The sequence below is a fragment of the Oryctolagus cuniculus genome, chromosome 19 (assembly GCF_051225735.1).
Source record: "Oryctolagus cuniculus isolate XC-2025 breed Fujian yellow rabbit chromosome 19, ASM5122573v1, whole genome shotgun sequence".
Lineage (NCBI taxonomy): Eukaryota > Metazoa > Chordata > Mammalia > Lagomorpha > Leporidae > Oryctolagus > Oryctolagus cuniculus.
In genome coordinates this window covers 9,578,103-9,601,221 of record NC_142885.1, presented here as the reverse complement: position 1 = coordinate 9,601,221, position 23,119 = coordinate 9,578,103, and the positions used below count along the sequence as shown (strand labels likewise).

At 49.3% G+C, this 23,119-nt stretch overlaps 1 protein-coding gene across 2 annotated transcripts; it reads right to left on the bottom strand.

The window, feature by feature from the left end:
• Positions 1–401: 401 nt before the first annotated feature.
• PILRA (paired immunoglobin like type 2 receptor alpha) lies at positions 402–23,119 on the bottom strand. Of its 2 annotated transcripts, XM_089321022.1 has the most exons (8): positions 22,727–22,919; positions 22,057–22,446; positions 10,817–11,020; positions 4,155–4,326; positions 2,548–2,578; positions 1,134–1,183; positions 853–884; positions 402–736 (listed from the first exon to the last, which is right to left on the bottom strand). In XM_089321022.1, exons 4-8 carry the CDS (start codon positions 4,216–4,218, stop codon positions 611–613), a joined length of 303 nt encoding a protein of 100 aa, XP_089177148.1. In that variant the 5' UTR covers positions 4,219–4,326; positions 10,817–11,020; positions 22,057–22,446; positions 22,727–22,919; the 3' UTR covers positions 402–610. The 2 variants fall into 2 exon arrangements, with proteins under 2 accessions (XP_089177148.1, XP_008256253.1); XM_008258031.5 differs by lacking the exon at positions 4,155–4,326 and having other exon boundaries at positions 22,727–23,119.

Below are 23,119 nucleotides of genomic sequence, written 5' to 3'. Positions count from 1 at the left end.
GAGTCCTGGGAGACCCTCACAAAGGGCAGGTCCAGGTTCAGATGCTGGCTCAGCTCCAAGGCCTGTGTGGTCTTGGGAAAAGCCCTTTAGCCACCTAGTTCTTCTTTCCATGCCCCCAGTGAGCACGGCATCCACCTGCGCTTTCTGGTAGTGCCTCAGTGTGGTGACACATGGAGCACATGTCACAATGCTGACAGGGGGAGAGACGATTAGGGTTAGAGCCAGGGCAGGCCTTGGGTTCTGGGAAGACTAGCAGTGTCTAGGGATTTGTGTGCTGTGGCCTGAGGCAGTCGCTGAAGGAAAGTTCTGGAGGAGGGGTTTTGGGTGTGGTCTGTATATTGGAGTTCGTTTTTGGTGGGAGAGACTGAAGTTGAAGGTGGTTCATTTTCTCCTTAGATGTCTTCAGGCAAGTTCTCTGCATATTTATTTTTGTGGGAAATGGCCAAGAAGTTGAAAGAAGGGGCAGTGTCTGTTTGCCTCGGTTCCTTTGTGGCCTTTGACACCTGCTCATGTCTGAGTCATCTATTTGTGGCCTCTGTTGTTGGTGGCAGCAGTGATGCTTCCTCGTGGGTATGTGGTTTCCTCTAAGGATGACATCATTCGGTCCCACTCATTTGGTGTTTAAGACAGAGTACAAGGTCTCTTCTTGGGGGCTGTTATAGGAAGGATGGTGGAGAGGTGCTCCCAGCGAGGTTGGACTGGAGAAGGCAAGGGAGGCATAGGTGATGCTGTCATCCTGGGCAAGAGCAGAACGAGAAAGGATTAGTCTGCAGAGGTGGAGCACCTTACATTCCCTCCACTTAACCTTTTTCAAGATTCCCTTAATCTCCTTCAAACTCCTGAGCAGCTTACCTTGAGGTCGGGTGTGGGTTCTGTAAGTCGTCCTAGAAAAGAAATAAGGTGTGTGGAGATGGTGTGGTGTGACAGCCAGGGTGGAGAGATGGGCAGGGCCCTAGCACTCAAAGGGCTCAGGAAGCACCGAGCACCTTCCTGCTAGGTCAGGATCACACGGGAGGGTTGGGGTGAGGAAGGGTAATGGGGACAGTGTTGCGAGGGGCACCCATGTAGGGAGGTGTTTGGGAGGAAGGAAGGGCTGAGGGCAGACACTAAGGCAGGCCGGGGTGAGGACTTACCTTTATTCCCAGTATTCTCGTATGTCTCCTCAGTGTGTTGTAAGTGTTCCCTGTATGGGAGTGAGAGTGGGAATAGGTAGTCTGGGCAGAGCAGAGGTGAGACACATACAGGGCCTGGCTGTCCTTGCAGGCATCCTGCAACGTGGCCTGGCCTCAGGGTGAGTGCTATGGTTTGGGGCTTTCAGAAGGAGGCTGCCTGGAGGAGGAATCGAGGCAGTGTGTGGAGTGGCCTGGCGGAGGTCCCCCAGTGCTGACTGGAGGTGGATATTCTGGGGAAGCTGCTGGTAGTGGGGAGACAAAAGGGAGGCAGAGGAAGGAAGGGTCAACCCCTGTTCTCTGCCTCTGTGGGCACTGCGTTGGCTAAGCTGGGGGAATGACACCAGGTTCTCTGGGCAGGGACTCAGCCTGGTTCCTGTGCGGAAGAGGGCTGGAGGAGACAGCTGTAAAGACACAGCAGGGAGAGGGGCTTCCAGCAGGGAAAATATGGTGATGGCATGAAGGGGCAGGAGAAAAAGGAGAGGTGGAGGTGAGGAGGACAGGAGAGGTGGGGCTGGCAGAGGACAGGGAGGCAGAGACTGCCAGTGCTTTAGAGAAAAGACAGGCTCAGGAACCGCAGGCAGAGCATGCATGGGTCCCCTGTGAGGTGCACCGTGGGCCAAGGACAGCTTGGGCAGAGAGCAAGAGAGAAGAGGGACAAGTGGAAGAGCGCTGCATCTGGGAAGAGGTTCTGAGAGAGACAGCAGGACGGAGGCTGAGGAAGTCAACAGCCCGGGTTGTCCGAGGGAGAGGACACGGACCTGGTGAGTTGGGGCCTCGAGATGGGCTGTGAATCACGCTGGGGGCTTTGTATAAGGCTGCTAGCTCCCTGTTTCTCAAACCGGGACCCACCCCACCTGTGGGGAGCAACTCGGACTAGACTAAGTTACTGGAATTAAGACTTATTCTATGCATCTGCTCTCCCACAATATGGCGCTGGGAGAGGAGTAAAAACAACTTTTACACAGCTGCCTCCAGTTCAACCAGTAACCTGCAGGAGCTGATCCTGCTCCTGATTGGAGGAGAGCAGCGTACTCGGTGTGTGGGTAGCAGAGTTGGGATTGGTGGAAGAGGACTATAAAGGAGGAGAGAGACAACATGCACCAGGAACATCTAGGGGGAACATCTATCTGAAGGAACACCTGAGCAGCCCCCAAGAGAGCCAGCCGGCGGTGTGCCACTCCCCCGCAGAAGTGGGGAAAGTGGCAGGGGGCACCGCCCTTCCACGGAGGTGGAAGGGACGGCAGCCAACCCGGGAAGAACCAGTAGCAAACCCGGGAAGGGCCGAGCAGACAAAAGAACAGCGCAGGGTCCTGTGTCGTTCCTCCGTGAAGAGGGGGAGCGACACCCACCCACCCCTAGGAGTCCAAGCACTCACCTGGCTGGGGTTTTGGCTGTGGCCGGCCGACCTGTGGGAGGACCAAGGGCGCATCAGTGTCACACGTATGGCCACTCTACCCGCCTTCTCTGCCGTGTCCTGCCCTGAGACTGCTCAGAGGTGCCAGGGCAGCAGTGTAGCTGGGATCAGCTGGTACCCAGTGGGCACTCTGAGGCCAGACCACACATGTCCTCCCTGCCCCCTCCCCGTGCCCTGCAGAAGCAGCCCCTGTGCTCTCCCTCTGCATGGGGTTTGCACACATGCAGTTGGCTTTTCTGTCACTCAGGCTTCTGTGCCCTCCTAGGGTGTTCCGATGCCACCCCCCACCTGGTCCTGTCTCCTGAAACCCATGCTGTCTCTCCCGTACCCAGTCCCCTGCACGTCCTGCTGAGGGCCTCTGCCACGTGGATGTCCTTTCTACCTCCCTCCTCATCTCGGGGCTCTCCTCAGGCACAAAGACAGCCTCTGACCACAGCACTTGCCACTCCCCCAAGTCAAGCCCGTCCACTCCCACTCCTCATCCCGGCCCTGCAACTCATTTCTTTCTTTGAATATAGGACCTGAGAATGTGAAAAATGAAACTCTGCCATTTTCATATTACAGCTTTTCTTTTTTAGCATTCTCCTCTTCCCTCCCTACTTCCTTCTCCCTAAAACTTAAACAGATTTTTTTCGTTTTGTGATAAAAGACCCATAAGTAGAGGGCATTTGTATAGTGCTTAAGCAGCTGCTTGGGATGTCCACCAGTAGTACCAGAGTGCATGGGTTTGAGTCCCAGCTCTTTCCATTCTAGCTTCCTGCTAGAATGCATTTCCTAGGAGGCAGCAGCAAATAGCTCAAGCACAGAATGCCTATTACCCAAGTGGGAGACCTGGATGGAATTCTGGGCTCCTGACTTACACCTGGCCCAGCCTTGGCTGTTGCAGGCACTGAGGGAGTGCACCAGCAGGTAGGCAGTCTCTCTGTACTTCTGTCTCTCCTTTTCAAATAAACATTGTAGAGACACATAGAGGGAAAGATGCTGTGGTGCAGTGGGATGGACGACTGTTGGGGACACCTGCTTCCCATATTGGAGTGCTGGTTTGAATCCTGGCTGCTCTGCTTCCAATCTAGCTTCTTGCTAATGCATCCTGGGAGGCAGCAGCTTGGGTGCTTGGGTCTCTGCTACTCATCTGGGAGACCTGGAAGGAGCTGTGGGCTCCTGGCTTCATCTTGGTCTGGTCCTGGCTGTTGCAGGCACTTGGGGAATAAACCAGTGAATGGAAGATCTTGTTTCTCTCTCTCTTCCTGATAGCAGGAAATCAGTACTTTGCCTTTCAAGCAGATGAAAAAATAAACCTTTTAAAAAAGACACATAGACTACCATCTTAACCATCTCCAAGTGTACAGTTCAGTAATGTTAAGTATATTTATATTGTAATGAAACAGATCTCCAGGACTTTTTCATTTGCAAAACTGACACTCCACCCAATAATTTCCCATTTCTGCCTCCTCCCAACCCATGGCAACCACAATTCTACTTTCCGTTTCTATTAATTTTGCTCAAGCTCCTTACTCAGTGGAATCATACAGTGTTCGCCTTTTTGAGATTTGTTTATTTTATCATACTTAGTATAATGTCTTCAGTGTTCATCCATGTTGGATCAGATGTCAGAATCCTTCCGGGGGCCATGGTGTAGTGGGTAGTGGGTAGAGATGCTGCCTGCAGTGCCAGCCTCCCATATGGGCACTTGGTTTGAGTCCTGGCTGCTCCGCTTCCAATTCAGCTCTCTGCCATGGCCTGGGAAAGCAGACGAATATGGCACAGGTGCTTGGGCCACTGCACCCAGAGACCCAGAGGAAGCTCCTGACTCCTGCCTTCAGATTTGTACAGCTCTGGCCATTGTGGCCATCTGGGGAGTGAGCCAATGGATGGAAGACCTCTCTCTTTCTGCCTTTCCCTCTCTGTGACTCTGCCTTTCAAATAAATAAAAGAATTTCCTTCTTTTTTTTGCCCCCAAAGATATGTTTATTTGAAATGCAGAGCTACAGAGAGGCAGAGAGAGAGAGGCAGAGAGAGAGAGAGAGACAGAGGGAGGTGTCTTCCATCTACTGGCTCACTCCCCAAATGGCCTCAATGGCTGGATCTGGGCTGATCCAAAGCCAGGAGCTTCCTCCAGGTCTCCCATGTGGGTGCAGGGGCCCAAGGACTTGGCCCATCCTCTACTGCTTCCCCAGGCCACAGCAGAGAGCTAGATTGGAGGTGGAGCAGCTGGGACTCAAACTGGCATCGCTTATGGGATACTGGTGCCACAGACGGAGGCCCAGACCACCATGCCACAGTGCTGGCTCCATTTTCTTCTTTTTTACGATGATACTATTTCATTGTATGTGTAAACTCATTCTGTTTATATATTCATCTGTCAGTGGACATTTCAGTTGCTGCCACTCTGGATTGTAACTAATACGGTTTTGAACATGGGTGTACAAACATGGGTGTATGGTTGTACTGTTTTAAAATTTTGAGGAACCTCCATACTGTTTTCTATAACAGCTGTAACTTTTTAATTAAAATTTAATTTTTTGCATTTTTCTTTTTAATTTGAAAATTAGAGGGAGAGACCAGCAGAATCCTCCATCTGTTGATTCACTCCCCAAATGGCCTCAACAGCTAGGGCTGGGCCAGACCCAAGCCAGGAGCTTCTTCCAGATCTCCCATATGGGTGCATGGGCCCAAGCACTTGGGGCATCTTCCACTACTTTCCCAGTTGCGTTGGCAGGGTGCTGGATTGGAAGTGGAGCATCTGAGAGTTGAATTGGCCCCTATATGCGATGCCAGCATTGCAGGCAGTAGCTTAACCCGCTATTCCACAGCACTGGCAATTGCAACTTTTTACATTCACACACTAAGAGTGCATAAAGCTTCTAATTATTTCACAGTCTTGTCAAATCTGTTCTTTTCTTTTCTTTTTTTTTTTTAAAGTAGTAGTTATCTTAATGGGTAGTGGTGAATGATTAGTGATGTGGAATATTTTTCATATATTTTCTGACTATACCATCTTTTGAGAAATGTCTATATCTTTCGTCTATTAAAAAGTTTGACGGGCCAGCGCTGTGGTACAGTAGGTTAATCCTCTGCCTGTGACGCCAGCATCCCATGTGGGTGCCGATTCTAGTCCCGGCTGTTATTCTTCCAGTCCAGCTCTCTGTTATGGCCTGGAAAAGCAGTAGAAGATGGCCCAAGTCCTTGGGCCCTTGCACCCGCATGCGAGACCAGGAAGAAGCGCCTGGCTTCGGATCGGCGCAACTCCAGCCATTGCGGCCATTTGGGGAGTGAACCAATGGAAGGAAGACCTTTCTCTCTGTCTCTTCCTCTCCCTGTCTGTAACTCTAACTCTCAGATAAAATAATAATAATCTTTAAAAAAAAAGTTTATTTGAGAGGCATACAGACAGGGAGAGGGGAGAGTCTCCATCTGCAAGTTCACTCACCAAATGCCTGTGATGGCCATCTGGGCAGAAGCCAAAGCTATTAGCCAGGAATTCATTCCAGGTCTGCCAGGTGGTGGCAGGAACCAGTCATTGCTACCTCCCAAGATCTGTATTAGGAGGAGGTGTTGTCAAGAGCCAGAGGTGAGTATTGAACCTAAGTACTTTGATATGGGGCCTAGGCATCTCAACTGTGGTCCTAACCCCTCAGCCAAATGTCTGCTCTGTGCACTTTATTTATGAGAGGGAGACAGAATGAGAATGAACAAACATGCCGGCCAGCCCGCATCCGCTGCCTCACTCCCCAGATGCCTGTGCAAGCTGGAGCTGGGCCAGAGATGAAGCTGGAAACTGAGAATTCAGTCCTGGTCTCCTATGGGATGACCGGGACCCAGTTACTTGAGCCATCACCAGCTGTCTCCAAGTGTCTGCGCCTGCAGGAAGTTTTGTTCAGGAGCCAGAGGTGGGCCTTGAACTCAGGCATTCCAGTATGGAATGCAGGCATCCCAGCTGCTAGATCAAACATGCCTCGCTCCCCTTTTTAATCAGGCTATTTGATTTTTGGTTGAATTGTGGAACTCACTATATTCTAGATATTAACCCCTTGGAAAACATTTACAAATATTTTCTCCAACTCTGTAGGTTACCTTTCATTCTGTTGATTGTGTCTTTTGGTGAACTAGAGTGTTTATGTGTGTGGTGTAGCTCTATTGGCCTATCTTTTCCTATGGGGATTGTGCTTTTGGTGTCATCCACAAAAGTAACTGCCAAGTCCAATGTCTTGAGGTTTTTCCTCTCTGTTTTTTCCCCTGGAGGTTTATGATTTGGAGGTCTTATATTTTGTTATGTAATCCATTTGAATTTTATTTCTGGTATAAGATAAGGGGTAATTTTCATTTTTTTAAATTTATTTATTTGAAAGTCAGAGTTACACAGAGAGAAGTCTTCCATCTGCTGGTTTACTCCCCAGTTGACCTCAATGGCCAGAGCTGTGCTGACCCAAAGCCAGAAGCCAGGAGCTTCCTTCAGGTCTCCAACACGGGTGTAGGGGCCCGAGGACTTGGGCCATCTTCTTCTGCTTTCCCAGGATATAGCAGAGAGCTTGATCAGAAGTGGAGCAACTGGGTCTCAAACGGGCTCATATGGGATGCTGGCACTTCAAGCCAGGGCTTTATCCCTCTGTGCCACAGCGCCGGCCCCTCATTCTTTTGTTTATGGATATGTACTTTCCCCAGCACTCTTTGTTGAAGACACTATCCTTTTCCTATAGAGTGGTGTTGGCATTCTTGTTGAAGATTATTGGCCATATAGTCAAGATTTTATGGGCACTTCTGGTATCTCTATTCTATTCCATTGGTCTGTTTGTCTGCAGTATCATGATTTTTTGATTACTGAAACTTTGAAATATGTTTTTGGGAAATAAGGAAGTATGTGTCCAGTACACTTGGCTATTTGGAGTACCTTGAGATTGCATATGACTCATTTCTGCAGGAAAGGCCATTAGGATTTTGATAAGGATTGCATTGATTCTGTGGATTGTTTTGGGTGCAGTGGAACTTTTGACATTAATTCTTCCAATCCCTGAATAAGGGATGTTTTTTCATTCATTTGTATTATTTCTGATATCTTTCAATAGTAGTTTGGCTTTCAGTATACAAGTTCTTCCCCTCCTTGGTTAGTTTTTGTCCTAATTTTTTTAAGATTATTTATTAGAGAGGCAGAGTTACAGAGAGGCAGAGAGAAAGAGAAGTCTTCCATCTGTAGGTTCTCTCCCCAGATGACTGGAGCTGCGCCAATCTGAAGCCAGGAGCCAGGAGCTTCTTCCAGATCTTCCACATGGGCGTGGGAGCCCAAGGGGGTTATCTTCTACTGCTTTCCCTGGCTATAGCAGAGAGCTGGATTGGAAGTAGAGCAGCTGGGACTTGAACCGGTGCCCATATGGGATGCTGGCACTGCAGGCAGCGACTTTATCTGCTACGCCACAGCGCTGGCCCCTATTCTAAGTTTTTTGCATTATTTTATTGTTTGTTTTAATTGTAGACAGACTTGTGATCTTACTTTTCTTTTAAGATTTTTTTTTTTTTTTTTTGGCAAGCAGAGTGAGACAGAGATAGGGACAGAGAGAAAGGTCTTCCTTTCATTGGCTCACCCCCCAAATGGCCGCCACGGCTGGCATGCTGTGTTGATCTGAAGCTAGGAGACAGATGCTTCCTTCTGGTCTCCCATGCGGGTGGAGGGCCCAAGCACTTGGGCCATCCTCTACTGCCTTCTCTTTATTATGTGAATATTATATTATTTTAGTGATTGTAGCTTAGTAATTGTGAGTGCCAGTGATCACACAGTGCTAACTCTTGGCCATCCAGACGACTCCATGTAGGGGTTGAAGCCCACAGCATCTATCCTGTTGTATCTCAGCTTTGCTGGCTAGGATGTGAAACCAGGGTTCTCCTGCAGGCTGATCAGACTCTTATCTCTTCCCCTTTGTGCTTTAAGTTCTGATGTGACGAATCTCCTTTCTTTGCATGTTTTCTTGAGAGTAATTTCAACTACAGTTGGAGGATATTGGGGCATAAACAATTAATGCTGCTAGTTTGACCTTTGCTTTGAGTGGAAAATGTACACATCCAGTTTTCTGATGGACAAGTCTACTCAGAGACAGGCCAGTGTCTCAAGTGTAATGGATCCCAAACTAGAGGCATCATATTTCCTTTTGACACATGGTCCTCCTCCTCCATTCCCTAATTACTCTCCATTTATGATGGTTTCATCACACCCTCATTCAACCCTGTCGAAACGTGAAACTGCTCCCTCATGGCCACATCAACCTAGTCATCACCTCTGCCTGGTTTTACTGCTTAAGCTTTGCTGGGATCTGCCCCGGCCCCTCCTTACACAGCACCACTGCCTTAGACTGATGTGCCTGCCCACCCCCAGGATCTCCCCCACAGCCTGGTCCCATGTCTGCAGCAGGAACTGGGGCTGCCACGTTGCTGCTTCACCTCATCTCCAGGAACAGAGGCTCGTGGATGTGAATGACAGGGGCTCTTCTCCTCTCTCCTGCTCTGCCTCCAGCGTTGGGATCCCTACAGTCCTAGGAACAGTTTATTCCATCTCTAAGGCCAGTGAGTAGCCTCTTCACTACCCTCACTGCTTCATGTATCATTATTTTCTTTAATTGAATTTTTTTTCATTTATTTATTCAGAAGGCAGAGAGACTGAGACAGAAAGGACAGAGACAGAGTGCTCCCAGCTGTTGGTTCATTCCCCCATATTCCCACAACAGCTGGGTCTGGGCCAGAGCAAAGCCAGTATCTAGGAACTCAACAAGTCTCTTGCATGAGGGTGACAGGAACCCAAGTACTTGGGACCTTACCTGATGTTTTCTAGGGTATGTATTAACAGGAAGCTGGATAGGAAGTGGAGTCATGACATGAACTTAGCCACATCTGTATGGGAGGCAGGTACCCCAAGAGGCATTTCAACCACTGTGGCAAATGTCTATTCCCTTTTTTTTTTTATTTTTTCAGACGTTTGGTCCATGTCATTTCCTCTAGGAAGTCCTCCCTGGCTACTTTTCTTGCAACCCTAGCCCTTATCAAATGAGGCCATTCACCCTTAAGATATGTCCCTGGCCGGCGCCGCGGCTCACTAGGCTAATCCTCCGCCTAGCGGCGCCGGCACACCGGGTTCTAGTCCCGGTTGGGGCGCCGGATTCTGTCCCGGTTGCCCCTCTTCCAGGCCGGCCCTCTGCTGTGGCCAGGGAGTGCAGTGGAGGATGGCCCAGGTGCTTGGGCCCTGCACCCCATGGGAGACCAGGAGGAGCACCTGGCTCCTGGCTCCTGCCATCGGATCAGTGCGGTGCGCCGGCCGCAGCGCGCCAGCCGCGGCGGCCATTGGAGGGTGAACCAGCGGCAAGGGAGGACCTTTCTCTCTGTCTCTCTCTCTCACTGTCCACTCTGCCTGTCAAAAAAAAAAAAAAAAAAAAAAAAAAAAAGATATGTCCCTCCACCAGCTGAGTTCTTGAAGGCAATGTATGCTTCATTTACTTTTGTATCCTTGATTTCAAACCAGATCTAGCAGGTGGCAATCATCCAGTGCTTGCAGAGCTGAGCTAACTTATTATTATTATTATTATTTTGACAGGCAGAGTGGACATTGAGAGAGACAGACAGAAAGGCCTTCCTTTTGCCGTTGGTTCATCCTCCAATGGCCGCCATGACCAGCGCACCGCGCTGATCCGAAGCCAGGAGGCAGGTACTTATCCTGGTCTCCCATGGGGTGCAGGGCCTAAGCACTTGGGCTATCCTCCACTGCACTCCCTGGCCACAGCAGAGAGCTGGCCTGGAAGAGGGGCAACCAGGACAGAATCCGGAGCCCCGACCGGGACTGGAAGCCGGTGTGCCGGTGCTGCAGGCAGAGGATTATCCTATTGAGCCGCGGCGCCGGCCTGAGCCAACTTCTTGTCCCTTCTGCTGTCTCCTCACTTTCCCAGGGCAGGACCCTCCCTCCTTCCAACCATGAGACAAGGGGGAGGATGGAGGAGAAATGACTGAGGCAGGAGGAATGTGGAAAGTGATCAGATTGTGTGGAGAGGGATGGATGGTTCTCTACTTACATCTTCCCAAACCTCACTTGAGGAGCCTGTGACAGATGCAGGTCACCAAGCACAGACCTCAGGGCCTGATTTGGTGAGTTTTAAGGGAGCCCCGCCAGGCCCTGCAATTTTCAGGACTCTGATGCAGGTGGGTGTTGAGAAACTTGCCATTGGGCAGCTTGGGGGAGAGTGGGTGCTTGTCTACTCACCTTTCGTTTTCTTCCACCTGAGAAAGACCAGCAGTCCCAAAATCGCAATTATGAGCACAGTAGTGGCCACTGCCAGCCCGACTGCAGCTTCCAGACTCAGAGGCTGTGACTCCGGGCTCCCTCTGCCTTCTGTGACCCTGAGGCCTGCTGTGGTGGCTGCAGTGGAGGCTATGTTGGTGGGTCTCCGAGTGGTGGTCTTGGTGGCTGGGGAGATGAGACATTAGCATTAAATGCTTTGGTGGGATGGGCACCTGGGTGGAAGTGTTGCATTGTGTTCCCAGTTGTGGAGGAACAGTGAAGCCAGGGAGCTGCTTTAAGAAGCTGCACAATGGGCCAGCGCCGCGGCTCACTAGGCTAATCCTCTGCCTAGCGGCGCTGGCACACCGGGTTCTAGTCCCGGTTGGGGCGCCGGATTCTGTCCCGGTTGCTCCTCTTCCAGGCCAGCTCTCTGCTGTGGCCAGGGAGTGCAGTGGAGGATGGCCCAAGTACTTGGGCCCTGCACCCCATGGGAGACCAGGAGAAGTACCTGGCTCCTGCCTTCGGATCAGCGCGGTGCGCCGGCCACAGTGGCCATTGGAGGGTGAACCAACGGCAAAAGGAAGACCTTTCTCTCTGTCTCTCTCTCTCACTGTCCACTCTGCCTGTCAAAAAAAAAAAAAAAAAAAAAAAAAAGCTGCACAAGGAAGGGAGGAACATGGTGTAGTGTCAAGGGTTAGAATCCACATTGCTCAGCTTCCATCCAGATGCTATACCACACCTCAACCTCATCTTTCCCTTACAAACAGGAGAACGGAATCACATGCTAAAAGCACTTTGTTATTGCTGACAATATATATTACACAAAGTGTGTTTTCAGACATATTAAGCCAAGAGGCATTAAGTACATTCATGTTGTTGTGCAATCATGATCTCCTTCCATCCAAAGAACTTTTTCTTTTTCTTTTTTATTTTTGACAGGCAGAGTTAGAGAGAGAGAGAAAGGTCTTTCTTCCATTGCTTCACCCACTAAATTGCTGCTACAGCTGGTGCGCTGCGCCGATCCGAAGCCAGGAGTCAGGTGCTTCCTCCTGGTCTTCCATGGGGTGCAGGGCCCAAGCACTTGGGCCATCTTCCACTGCCTTCCAGGGCCACAGTAGAGAGCTGGACTGGAAGAGGAGCAACTGGGAAAGAATGCAGTGCCCCAACCAGGACTAGAACCCAGAGTGCTGGTGCTGCAGGTGGAGGATTAGCCTAGTGAGCCGCGGTGCCGGCCTTCAACAGAACTTTTTCAATGTCTGGGATGAAAGGTGAAGCCAGTCAACCACAGCTCTCCATTCTCTGCTCCCCAAAACCCTGACACCCACCAGGCTGCTTTCATCTCTGAACCTGACCACTCAGGGACCTGTGTAGGTAGACTTGGTGCACAGGCAGTTGTTTTACAGGACTTTTTTTTTTTTTTTTTAAGATTTATTTGAAAGGCAGAGAAACAGGCAGAGAGAGAGAGATCAATCGATCGATCGATTGATCTTCCATCTGCTGGTTCACTCCCCAGGTGGCTGCAACGGCCAGAGTTGCTACGATCTGGAGCCAGGAGCCAGGAGCCAGGGGCTTCTTCTGGGTCTCCCACATGGGTGCAGGGGCCCAAGGACTCGAGCCATCCTCCACTGCTTTCCCAGGCCATAGCAGAGAGCTGGATTGGAAGTGGAGCATCTGGGACTTGAACCGGCGCCCATGTGGGATGCTGGCACTGGAGGCAGTGGTTTTACCTGCTAAGCCACAACGCCAGCTCTTCCAGGGCTGTTTTAATAAGTGGGAAAAGGCCCATGAACACACATAGTTTATATCAGAAACGTGATTTAAAAGCTACTACAAAGAGTTAATACCTCCTTTGTAGAGATGTTTAATGTACCAGTAAAAAACTAACATAACAGCTACAGGAAAAAATTTACCTTTAGATTATTGTGAACCAAATTTTATGTCTACTCTTACTAGAAATAGTAAACATCATCTCTCAATAGAGCATTTAAAATTTTGAAGTTAGTAAAAAATTTATAGTTACTTGCTATTTAGAAAATAAAAACAAGGAGTCTGCATGCATTGTGTCATAGCAGGTAAAGCTGCCACCTGTGACTCTAGTGTTGTTGTTTGTTTTGTTAGGTTTATTTATTGATTTGAAAGGCAGTTATAAGCCGGCACTGCGGCTCACTAGGCTAATCCTCCGCCTTGTGGCACCGGCACACCGGCTTCTAATCCCGGGTGGGCACTGGATTCTGTCCTGGTTGCCCCTCTTCAAGGCCAGCTCTCTGCTGTGGCCAGGGAGTGCAGTGGAGGATGGCTCAAGTGCTTGGGTCCTGCACCCCATGGGAGACCAGGATAAGTACCTGGCTCCTGCCATCGGATCAGCGCGGTGCGCTGCCCGCAGTGTGCCGGCCACGGCGGCCATTGGAGGGTGAACCAATGGCAAAGGAAGACCTTTCTCTCTGTCTTTTTCTCTGTCCACTAGCCTGTCAAAAAAATAATAATAATTTTAAAAAAGGCAGTTATAGAGAGGCAGAGGGAGGGAAAAACAATTCTTTCATCTGCTGGTTCACTCCTCAAATGAATACAACGGCTAGTTTTGGGTCAATCCAAAGCCAGAGCTTCTTCCGGATCTCCAACAAAGGCACAGGGGCCCAAGCACTTGGGTCATCCTCCACTGCTTTCCCAGGCTATAGAAGAGAGCTGGATCAGAAGTGGAGCTGACAGAACTTGAATCGGCATCCATATGGGATGCTGGGACTGCAGGCGGTGATTTTATCCATTACACCACAGTGCCAGCCCTTCTCTGCTTCTGATCCAACTTCCTGCTGATGCATACCTTGGAGGAAGAGGTCATAGATCAATTACTTGCGTCCCTGTCACTCAAGTGGGAGACCCCAATTGAGTTTCAGGCTCTTGAATTTAGGCTGGCCCAGCCCTAGCTGTTGCAGGTTTTTAGGGGGATTGAACCAGCACATAAGGTCTCTCTGTCCCTCTCTCCATGTTTCAAATAAATAAAAATTTAAAGGAAAGATAATACCCAGAGAGAAGTTACCATACTGTAGAAAAATATGGAAAATTCTGCAATTCTAATCCATTTCATAAAATGATACCATAATCCTGATAACACTCAAAATTTTTTGAAATGCAGATTAAGACATGAATCTTTAAAAAAATGGCCTGAGTGAAGGAAAATATCCAGTATTGGCAAGGACTTAGGGTAAGAAACTCTCATACAATAGAAGTAATACGGCACAGCCTTTGAGAGTACAGTTTGAGAACATGTATCGAAAAGTAAGAGACCCATTACTTTGTCCCAGTAATTCTAGCGCTAGGAATTTCTCCTGCTTGCCAAGTATTGAAGTGTTCTTTGCAGCTTTGTGTTGCAGCAACAACCTAAATGTCTGTATTTATTTCAGGGGTGGTGGGTTTTTTGTTTTAGTGTTTCTTTATTACAGTTACTTGAAAGAGTGGCAGAGAGACAGAGACAGACTTCCATCAGCTGGTTCACTCCCCAAATGCTTACAATGTCCTGTGCTTAGCAAAAGCCAGGAGCCTGTAACTCCATCTGGGTCTCCCCCAAGAATGGCAGGGATTATTTGAGACAGCATCTGCTGCCTGTCAGGATGCGTTAACAGGAAGCTGGATTGGCAGTAGGGGAGACCAAATTTGATGAACTGGCATTCTGATATATGTGGGTATCCCAAGCAGTGGCTTAAGCCATTGTGCCACAGTGCCTGCCCCAATGTCTTTAGATAGAAGACTGATTAAATAAGTTATGATGCATCTTCCCATGGGATACCATGCATTCATTTAAGAAAAGGAGTAGCTTTCATGAAAAGATATTTGAGATATATTAAAAATAACAATTTGGAAATTACAGAACAGTATATAGTTTGATCGTATGTATGCCATATCTGTAAGATCATTTCCACAGAAAGCAGGAGTAATGACCGGAGAGAGTGAGTGGGCTGGGGTAGAGGGGCTGTTACTTGTCATTTAACTTCCTTCCGTATTGTTTGAATGTTTGTTTTTACCATGTGTAGAGGTTAGCAGTACCATTGTTAGTTTCAGAATATAGCAGTTACTTGTTTTGCGGTTGTATAGCATGTCATTTAGAGCGAACAAATTACACATAGCTTATGGAAAACCGAGGGCCCCTGCATGTGACTCCTCACTCCCTTCCCACTCCTGGAGGGCAGCTATTTTCAGCTCCTTTAGTTATTTCTTCGGTATTACTTCCTTTTTTTAAATAGCAGGCGTATATTGCTGTTGCTCGATTTGGTTGTCTTACAGAATTGTCTGTTCACTTCCTACTGTTGAAATTGAGGATGTAGATATCTCAACATCCTCATTTTCTTCATTTGACTCAACTTTACAACATCAGCTATTTCCCTTTGGTGAAGTGAGTTCTTCACTTGGTTTCTAGTGTATCACCCTCTCTTGATTCCTCTACCTCTCCCGCAGCTTCTTCTAGTCTTTGCTTATTCTTCACTTCTACAACCACTGTCGTCAGGACTCAGTCCTAGGACCTCCTTTCTGCCTATATTTATTCCTATGTGATCTCTACAGTCCCCTGACGTCAGAGGTAAGTGATATCATGATGACTTCCCAACCTGTGTATCTCGCCAACGTTACCCCTACACTGCACACTCGTAGATCTTACTGCTTACTCAGGCTCCACGTGTATCTCAAGTAACATCTCACCAAGACAGAACTAACTCTCGAGTTCTCCCAAGCCTGTTCCTCCCCCTTTGCTTCCCCTCCATAAATGGCAAGTCCATCTTTTCAGGTGCTCAGGCCAAAGTCATTAGAGTCCTCCTCGGTTCTTCTCTCTCTCACCCTACATCCAGTCCATCTGCAAATCCTGGCTGCTTTGCTTTTATTTATTTATTTATTTTTTTGACAGGCAGAGTGGACAGTGAGAGAGAGAGAGAGAGAAAGGTCTTCCTTTTGCTGTTGGTCCACCCTCCAATGGCCGCCGTGGTCGGCACACTGCAGCCGGTGCACTGCGCTGATCCGATGGCAGGAGCCAGGTATTTCTCCTGGTCTCCCATGGGGTGCAGGGCCCAAGCACTTGGGCCATCCTCCACTGCACTCCCTGGCCACAGCAGAGAGCTGGCCTGGAAGAGGGACAACCGGGACAGAATCCGGCGCCCCGACCGGGACTAGAACCCGGTGTGCTGGCACCGCAAGGTGGAGGATTAGCCTAGTGAGCCGTGACGCCGCCCTGCTGTGCTTTCAAACCCAGGTGCATTCCGTCTCACTGGTCTCCCTGCTTCTGACCCTCTTAAGAGTCCTATTCCCCACACAACAGCCAAAGGGAGCCTTTTAAAGTGTCACTCAGGGGCTGGTGCAGTAGTGCAGTGGGTAAGCTGCCATCTGCAGTGCTGGCATCCCATAGGGACACTGGGTCGAGTCTGGCTGCTCCACTTCCAATCCAGCTCCCTGCCAATGCACCTAGGAAAGCAGCAGAAGATGGCCCAACTCCTTGGGCCCCTGCACCCATGTGGGAGACCTGGGAGAAGCTCCTGGCTTCAGCCTGGCCCAGCCCTGGCTGTTGTGGCCATTTGGGGAGTGATCTAGTGGATGGAATACTTCTCTGTCTCCTCTCTGTAACTCTGCCTTTCAAGTAAAAAATAATCTTTTTTTTTTTTTTATTTTTTATTTTTTTTAGTGTAAGATCTCAAACCTCAGCAGGAAACCCTCACTAGCTTGCATTGTTCTCAGAGTAAAAGTCAGAGAGGTCTCCCCATGGCTTTCAAGCTGCCCCCACTGCGGGCTCTGACCTCATCTCTTTCCACCCTCTGTTCCTTCACTCTGCTTCTGCCACACTTGTCCTGTTTTACCAGAATGTTCTCCCGGCCATGCCCCTCCTGCCCCAGTTCCTACAGATCTGTAGCTAGGTTGGGTCTTTGTGCTGACTTCTCCAGATAACATTTCCACAACTACTCTCCACCCTGCTTTGTGCCTTTGGAGGTCAGCCTGGTAGACTCCATCCATGGGCTCTCTTGCCCTCTGATTTCCCACGCAACGGCCATTGGGAGCCACCCACAGGAGATGGACGTGAGTAGAGTGGGTCAGGGTATTCCATCCCAGGCCCTCATGGTGGCTGTGTTGACTGTGTCTCTCCAGGGGCTATGGCTCCTCTGCGACCCTCCTGTACATTCCTACCCTCTCTGAATTCCCTCCCCTTGCTTCTGAAGTCGGCTCATAGTCTCAGGGTTAGCCACCATCCCCAGCTGGTTTCCCAAACTGTGCCTTACTCCAGGTTCTCCCTAGTTGCCCTGTCTGCATGTCCATTTCTTGTGGGGCTCTGCCTGTGAGCCCCAAGGTGTTCCCTAATCAGTCTTAAAGTGACATCCTCAGCAGCTTCCTATCTGCCTCATTGTTCTCTTCTTTGGCATAAAAGTTGTTCACTTATTTGCTTATTTATCTTTTTCCTACACCACAAAGTAAGTTACATCACTGTCTACATTTAAAAAAAAAAATTCTTGGCTGGTGCCGCGGCTCACTAGGCTAATCCTCCGCCTGTGGCGCTGGCACACCGGGTTCTAGTCCCGGTCAGGGCGCCAGATTCTGTCCCGGTTGCTCCTCTTCCAGGCCAGCTCTCTGCTGTGGCCCGGGAGTGCAGTGGAGGATGGCCCAAGTGCTTGGGCCCTGCACCCCATGGGAGACCAGGAGAAGCACCAGGCTCCTGCCATCGGATCAGTGCAGTACACTGGCCACTGCGGCCATTGGAGGGTGAACCAACGGCAAAGGAAGACCTTTCTCTCTGTCTCGCTCACTGTCCACTCTGCCTGTCCAAAACAAATACAGAAACAAAAAACATACTTGAGGTACAAAGAGACAGAATTCCCATCTGCTGGGTTATTCCCTAAATGCCCAGAAGGTTGGGGATAGGCCTCTTTTGCATCTGGGAATTAGGAACTTAATCTGGGTCTCCAGATGTAAATGGTAGGGACCTAACTACCTGAGCCATCAGCTAGCTGCTGCCCTCCAGGGTCTGCATTAGTAGGACACTGGAACTGGGATCAAGCTGGGACTGAAACCCAGACACATGTAATGGAGTGTGGGCATTCCAATAGGCATCTGAACCAGCAGGCAAATATCACCCCAGTTTTTTTTTTTTTTTAAATGGCTGTTTTTCAGATTAGCACTTGGCACAGTCAAAATATTTGTTAAGCAAACGAATGAAATGTTTTTCTCTAGGAATTTTTTTAAGATTTATTTTATTTGAAAGGCAGAGTTAGGCAGAGAAAGAGAGGTCTTCCATCTGCTGGTTCACTCCCCAAATGATCACAATGGCCAGAGCTGAGCCAGTTTGAAGCCAGGAGCTTCTTCTGGGTCTCCCACGCAGGTGGAGGGGCCCAAGGACTTGGGCCATCTTCCACTGCATTCTAGGCTATAGCAGAGAGCTGGATCAGAAGTGGAGCAGCCAAGACTTGAACCAGTGCCCATATGGGATGCCAGCACTGCAGGCAGCGGCTTTACCTGCTACGCCACAGCACCGGCCCCTTTCCCTAGTAATTTCAAGGCATTCAACTATTGTTTTCCAACTTCCCTATGTGCTTCTTGAAATTTATAGAATATTCTTTTTGTCCCCAGTGTTTTTGAATTTTGTATTGCTGAACAGGTCATTGTGTTTTTGTCCGTCTGTTTGGGCTTGTTTTGGAAAACTTTTGCCATTGTTTCTCTGTTATCTTCCCCACGATCTTTCTTCTGTTTCTGGAACACCAATCCTTCAGAGGTTGGATCCTCTAATGTTCTTATCTCTCACTATAGTTTTTTTTTTTTTTTTAACAGTAAGCAATGTGAGATTTATTCCTGCCACAAAGGTCTGGATGCAGAGTCCAAGAGAGGAGCTACCAAAGAAGCTTGCCAGTGCAGGCTCTTTTATACAAAGTGGGTCTCTCTGATTGGTCCCTTTCTGAAATTTGGATCCAGATTTAACCAATCAGCAGAAGAGCAACCAATCAGAAGGCAAGGATAACAGCAATCTGAAGGCAGGAATAACAGCCAGTGTACTGAAAGCCTATGCTAATTAGGCATGCTACGTGAACCAATCAAAGAACTGAAAGTGCATGCTAACAAGGTAGGCTACGTGAACCAATCAGGGAACTAACATGGAGTAGCCTGGTTTTTTTATTTTCAATTATCTTTATATACAGAAGATCAATTTAGTATATATTAAGTAAAGATTTCAACAGTTTGCACCCACATAGAAACAAAGTGTAAAGTATTGTTTGAGTACTAGTTATAGCATTAATTCACATTGTATAACACATTGAAGACAGAGATCCTACATGAGGAGTAAGTGCACAGTGACTCCTGTTGTTGACCTAACAAATTGACAGTCTTGTTTATGGTGTCAGTAATCACCCTAGGCTCTTTTTTTTTTTTTTAAATTTTTTTTATTTTTTATTTTTGACAGAGTGGACAGTGAGAGAGAGAGAGAGAGAAAGGTCTTCCTTTTTGCCGTTGGTTCACCCTCCAATGGCCGCCGCAGCCGGCACGCTGCGGCCGGTGCACCGCGCTGATCCGATGGCAGGAGCCAGGAGCCAGGTGCTTTTCCTGGTCTCCCATGGGGTGCAGGGCCCAAGCACCTGGGCCATCCTCCACTGCACTCCCTGGCCACAGCAGAGAGCTGGCCTGGAAGAGGGGCAACCGGGACAGAATCCGGTGCCCCAACCGGGACTAGAACCCGGTGTGCTGGCGCCACAAGGCGGAGGATTAGCCTAGTGAGCCGCAGCGCCGGCCACCCTAGGCTCTTGTAATGAGTTGCCAAGGCTATGGAAGCCTCTTGAGTTCACCAACTCCAATCTTATTTAGACAAGGTCATAGTCAAAGTGGAAGTTCTCTCCTCCCTTCAGAGAAAGGTACCTCTTCCTTTGATGGCCCATTCTTTCCACTGTGATCTCACTTGCAGAGATTTTTCATTTAGGGTATTTGTTTGTTTGTTTTTGCCAGAGTGTCTTGGCTTTCCATGCCTAAAATACTCTCATGGGTTCTTCAGCCATATCCAAATGCCTTAAGGGCTGATTCTGAGGCCAGACTGCTGTTTAGGACATCTGCCATTCTATGAGTCTGCTGTGTATCCCACTTCCGATGTTGTATTGTTCTCTCCTTTTTAATTCTATCAGTTAGCATTAGCAGACACTAGTCTGATTTATGTGATCATTTTGACACTGATTCCTATCATTATGATCAATTCAGAATTGAAACTGATCACTTTGACTCTTAATCCTTCTCATTATAGATTTTGTATTGCTTCCCTATGGCAGCTATAACAAATTACCACAATCTGGGTGATATAAAATAGCAGACTTTGGTTCTCACACAGCTCTGGAGGCCAGAAGTCTGTGCTCAAGGGGCAGCAGGGTTGTGTTCCCTCTGGAGAAGAATCTGTTCTTGGTTCTTTCTGGCAGGTGTTCACAGGCATCCCTCAACTTGTGATGTCATTGTTAAAGAGTCTGCCTCTGTGGCCACAAGCCTTCTCTTCCATCTGTGTCATCTCACTCTTCTAAGGATAACTGAGAATACATTTAAGGACGGCCCAGCTAATCATGGATAATCTCATTGCAAGATCCTTAATTCAATTCTATTACCAAATAAGGTAATAGCTACTCTTTTGCCCCATAAGGTGATGGTCACAGGTGTAGGGATTGGATGTGAACATATCTTTTTTTGAGGGGGAAGAGTTGTTATCTACTCCCCTGCACAGTTGCTAACCCTTTGGCATTTTTTCTTCTACCTTCTGTGAGGTTTCTACAAATAGTATCTTCAAATACTTTCGTGGAATTTCCCAGTTTTGCTATTCTATGTTGAATTCCTAAGAGCTCTGTGTTTACAAAGCATCTTTGTGAAGCATGTGTAGTAGTCTGCTTTCATTACTTTAAAACACCTGAGCAGAGGCACACGGGACAGCACATTCAATTAATTGAATAAAATATTGATGGAAAAACTCATGCTGATGCAGAGAAATGAGAAATGCAAGGAGGAATTAAGTAAGGAAGAAGAGATTAAGAATAACAATCTGTGTTTCCTGTTCCCTCTATATATTTCCTTATGTGGCAAGAAAGATAAGTCATGGCTGTCTTGCTCAGGAGTTTACCAGCGGGAGGCAGTGAGTATTGATTCCAGAAGGAAGGAGGGATTTATCACAGAAGTTGTTTACAATCAGCAGTACAAGTGATCACAAAAAGCAAACCCCCATAGCTGACCTCGTTTTCCAGTGTATCCTATTATCACCTCTGAGAGAGACCCACTTCCCAGACTTCACAGACAGACAAACCTCGGGTTCCAATGCCCCTACTAAGTAGGCGATGCATTTCCTTGTTAAGTCCAGAGTAGATCAAGGCAAACAATATGAACAGCTTCACAGACGAAGCCAAAGAACTGGTAATTAAGAGGGGAGCCTCTGCAGGGAAGTGGTCTGTCAAGTCCCATCTGTCCCACTAGTGAGGCTTTGGGCAGCTGTTCAGATCTGCTAGCCTCAGTTTCCCTGTCAGTAAAATGAAGATGCAAGCAGTGCCTCCTGTTACGGTAGGGTCATGGCAATTGCAGACAGAGTTACTTAACCCAGGCCCCCGGCCTTCTGCAGGCAGCAGCAGCTGTTTCTGAGCAAGATCAGAGTGGAGATGGGGATAATGGCATGAGGAGAAGAGGATAAGGGCCAGTGTGAGGCAAGGAAGGTAAAGAGGCTGGAGGCAGAGAAGGAGGAGACAAGAGAGGGGAGAGGGGAGGGATGTGTTCTGGGGAGCACAGAAAATGGGGAGACTGGACAACCAGGTGATGGGGTGTCAGCTGAGCACTGGACAGCTCCACCTCCATCCATTGGGCATCTACCGGGTGTTCTGGGTTGAGCTGATGGCTATGGGAGACAAGACATGGTGCCCATACATGGACATGGACAAGTGAAGGGAGCTGCCCCTGGAGGATGCAGGGTGGGGTCCAGAGCAGACAGAGATGGAGATTCAGTGAGGAGCAAGAAGGGACGAGAACTGGGAGTCTGTCAGGGGCTGAGGCTCGAGGACAGGGGTAGAGAGGGAGAGAGAGTTTAGGGCTGGAGATAATTAAGGGAAAGAGAAAGAGAAAGCTGGCAAAGGCCTGGACGGGGCCCAGGAGCAGGGGGAGGACATTGAGGGAAGGGTCAGGCATGGGGCCCGAGGGGTGAGGACACCAGTGGTCACCAAGGCCTCGGCAGGGGTGCGCTTAGAGACTGCCAGGGCAGCTGGACTCACCAGGAGTGATGATGAGCGAGGTTCCCCTGAGGGCCTGCCACTCCTGCCAGCCGTCTGTCTGTGTGTTCAGCCCCACTCGGCAGAAGTACATGGAGTCATCCCTGAGCTGCAGATTCGAGATCCTGAGGGAGCCGCTTTCCTGCCCCTGTGTCCAGTTCAGAAAGAGCCGATTCCTATAATCCTTGTGGCTGAAGGCCTGAGTGTGGTTGTAGATAAACTCCCCGTGGAAGTAGCCTCTTCTCCAGGTTATAGTCGGGTGGGGATTCTTGGCCAACTTCCAGGGATACCAGAAGGAGAAGGGGATTTCAACAGTGCCACCAATGGGGGCCCAGAGAAGTGCCGGTTGGGAGACTCCATAGGGAGGGTATACAGTGGATCCAGCCGAGTTCCCTAGAGGAGCAGAGCAGAGGAGAAACACTGAAGTGGCTGTAGGAGACAGGCCAGCCCCAGGCCTGCCGGCTCCTTCTCCCTGGGCAGTCATGAGACAGATGGCAGGCCTGACCCCTGCCTGCTGTGCCCCTCTCCAGGCTGGGGGAGGCAGGAGAGGAAGGGTTGGAGTGGACCTGCCCAGTCGGTTGGGCAGCCCCTCTCCAGAGGCCCGGCCATCTTCTCCCCCAGACCCCCTCCTCTGGTTAGGGCAGAGCCCTCCAGGGCAGTCCCTGGCACTTACCACCTTGAAGGAGCATTGTCAGTGGCGACAGCAGCAGCAACAGGGAGTGCGGTAGGGCCCCAGCCATGGCCGATACTCCTGCAGCAGCTAAGGACAGGCAGGGGAGGGGCCCTGCGGAAGGGCCTTTGGGAGGATGTATGGGACAGGGAGTTGTATAGAGCACGCCGGGAAGTGAGGACAGGCTCCTCTGGGAACCGAGGCGGCGGCTGGGGAGGGGGCTCCTCCCCACACCCCCACTTAGGGAAGCCAGCACTTCCTTCATGCATCTGGCTTCTTCTTTTCCAGTCTTGCACAAGGGCCTCCCTTGTGGTCAGGGCCAAGACAGCCCTGTCTAAGGACATCCAGCCCCATCTTCTGCTGAGAGGCCTGGTGCTGACCGTGGCTGGCTGGGAC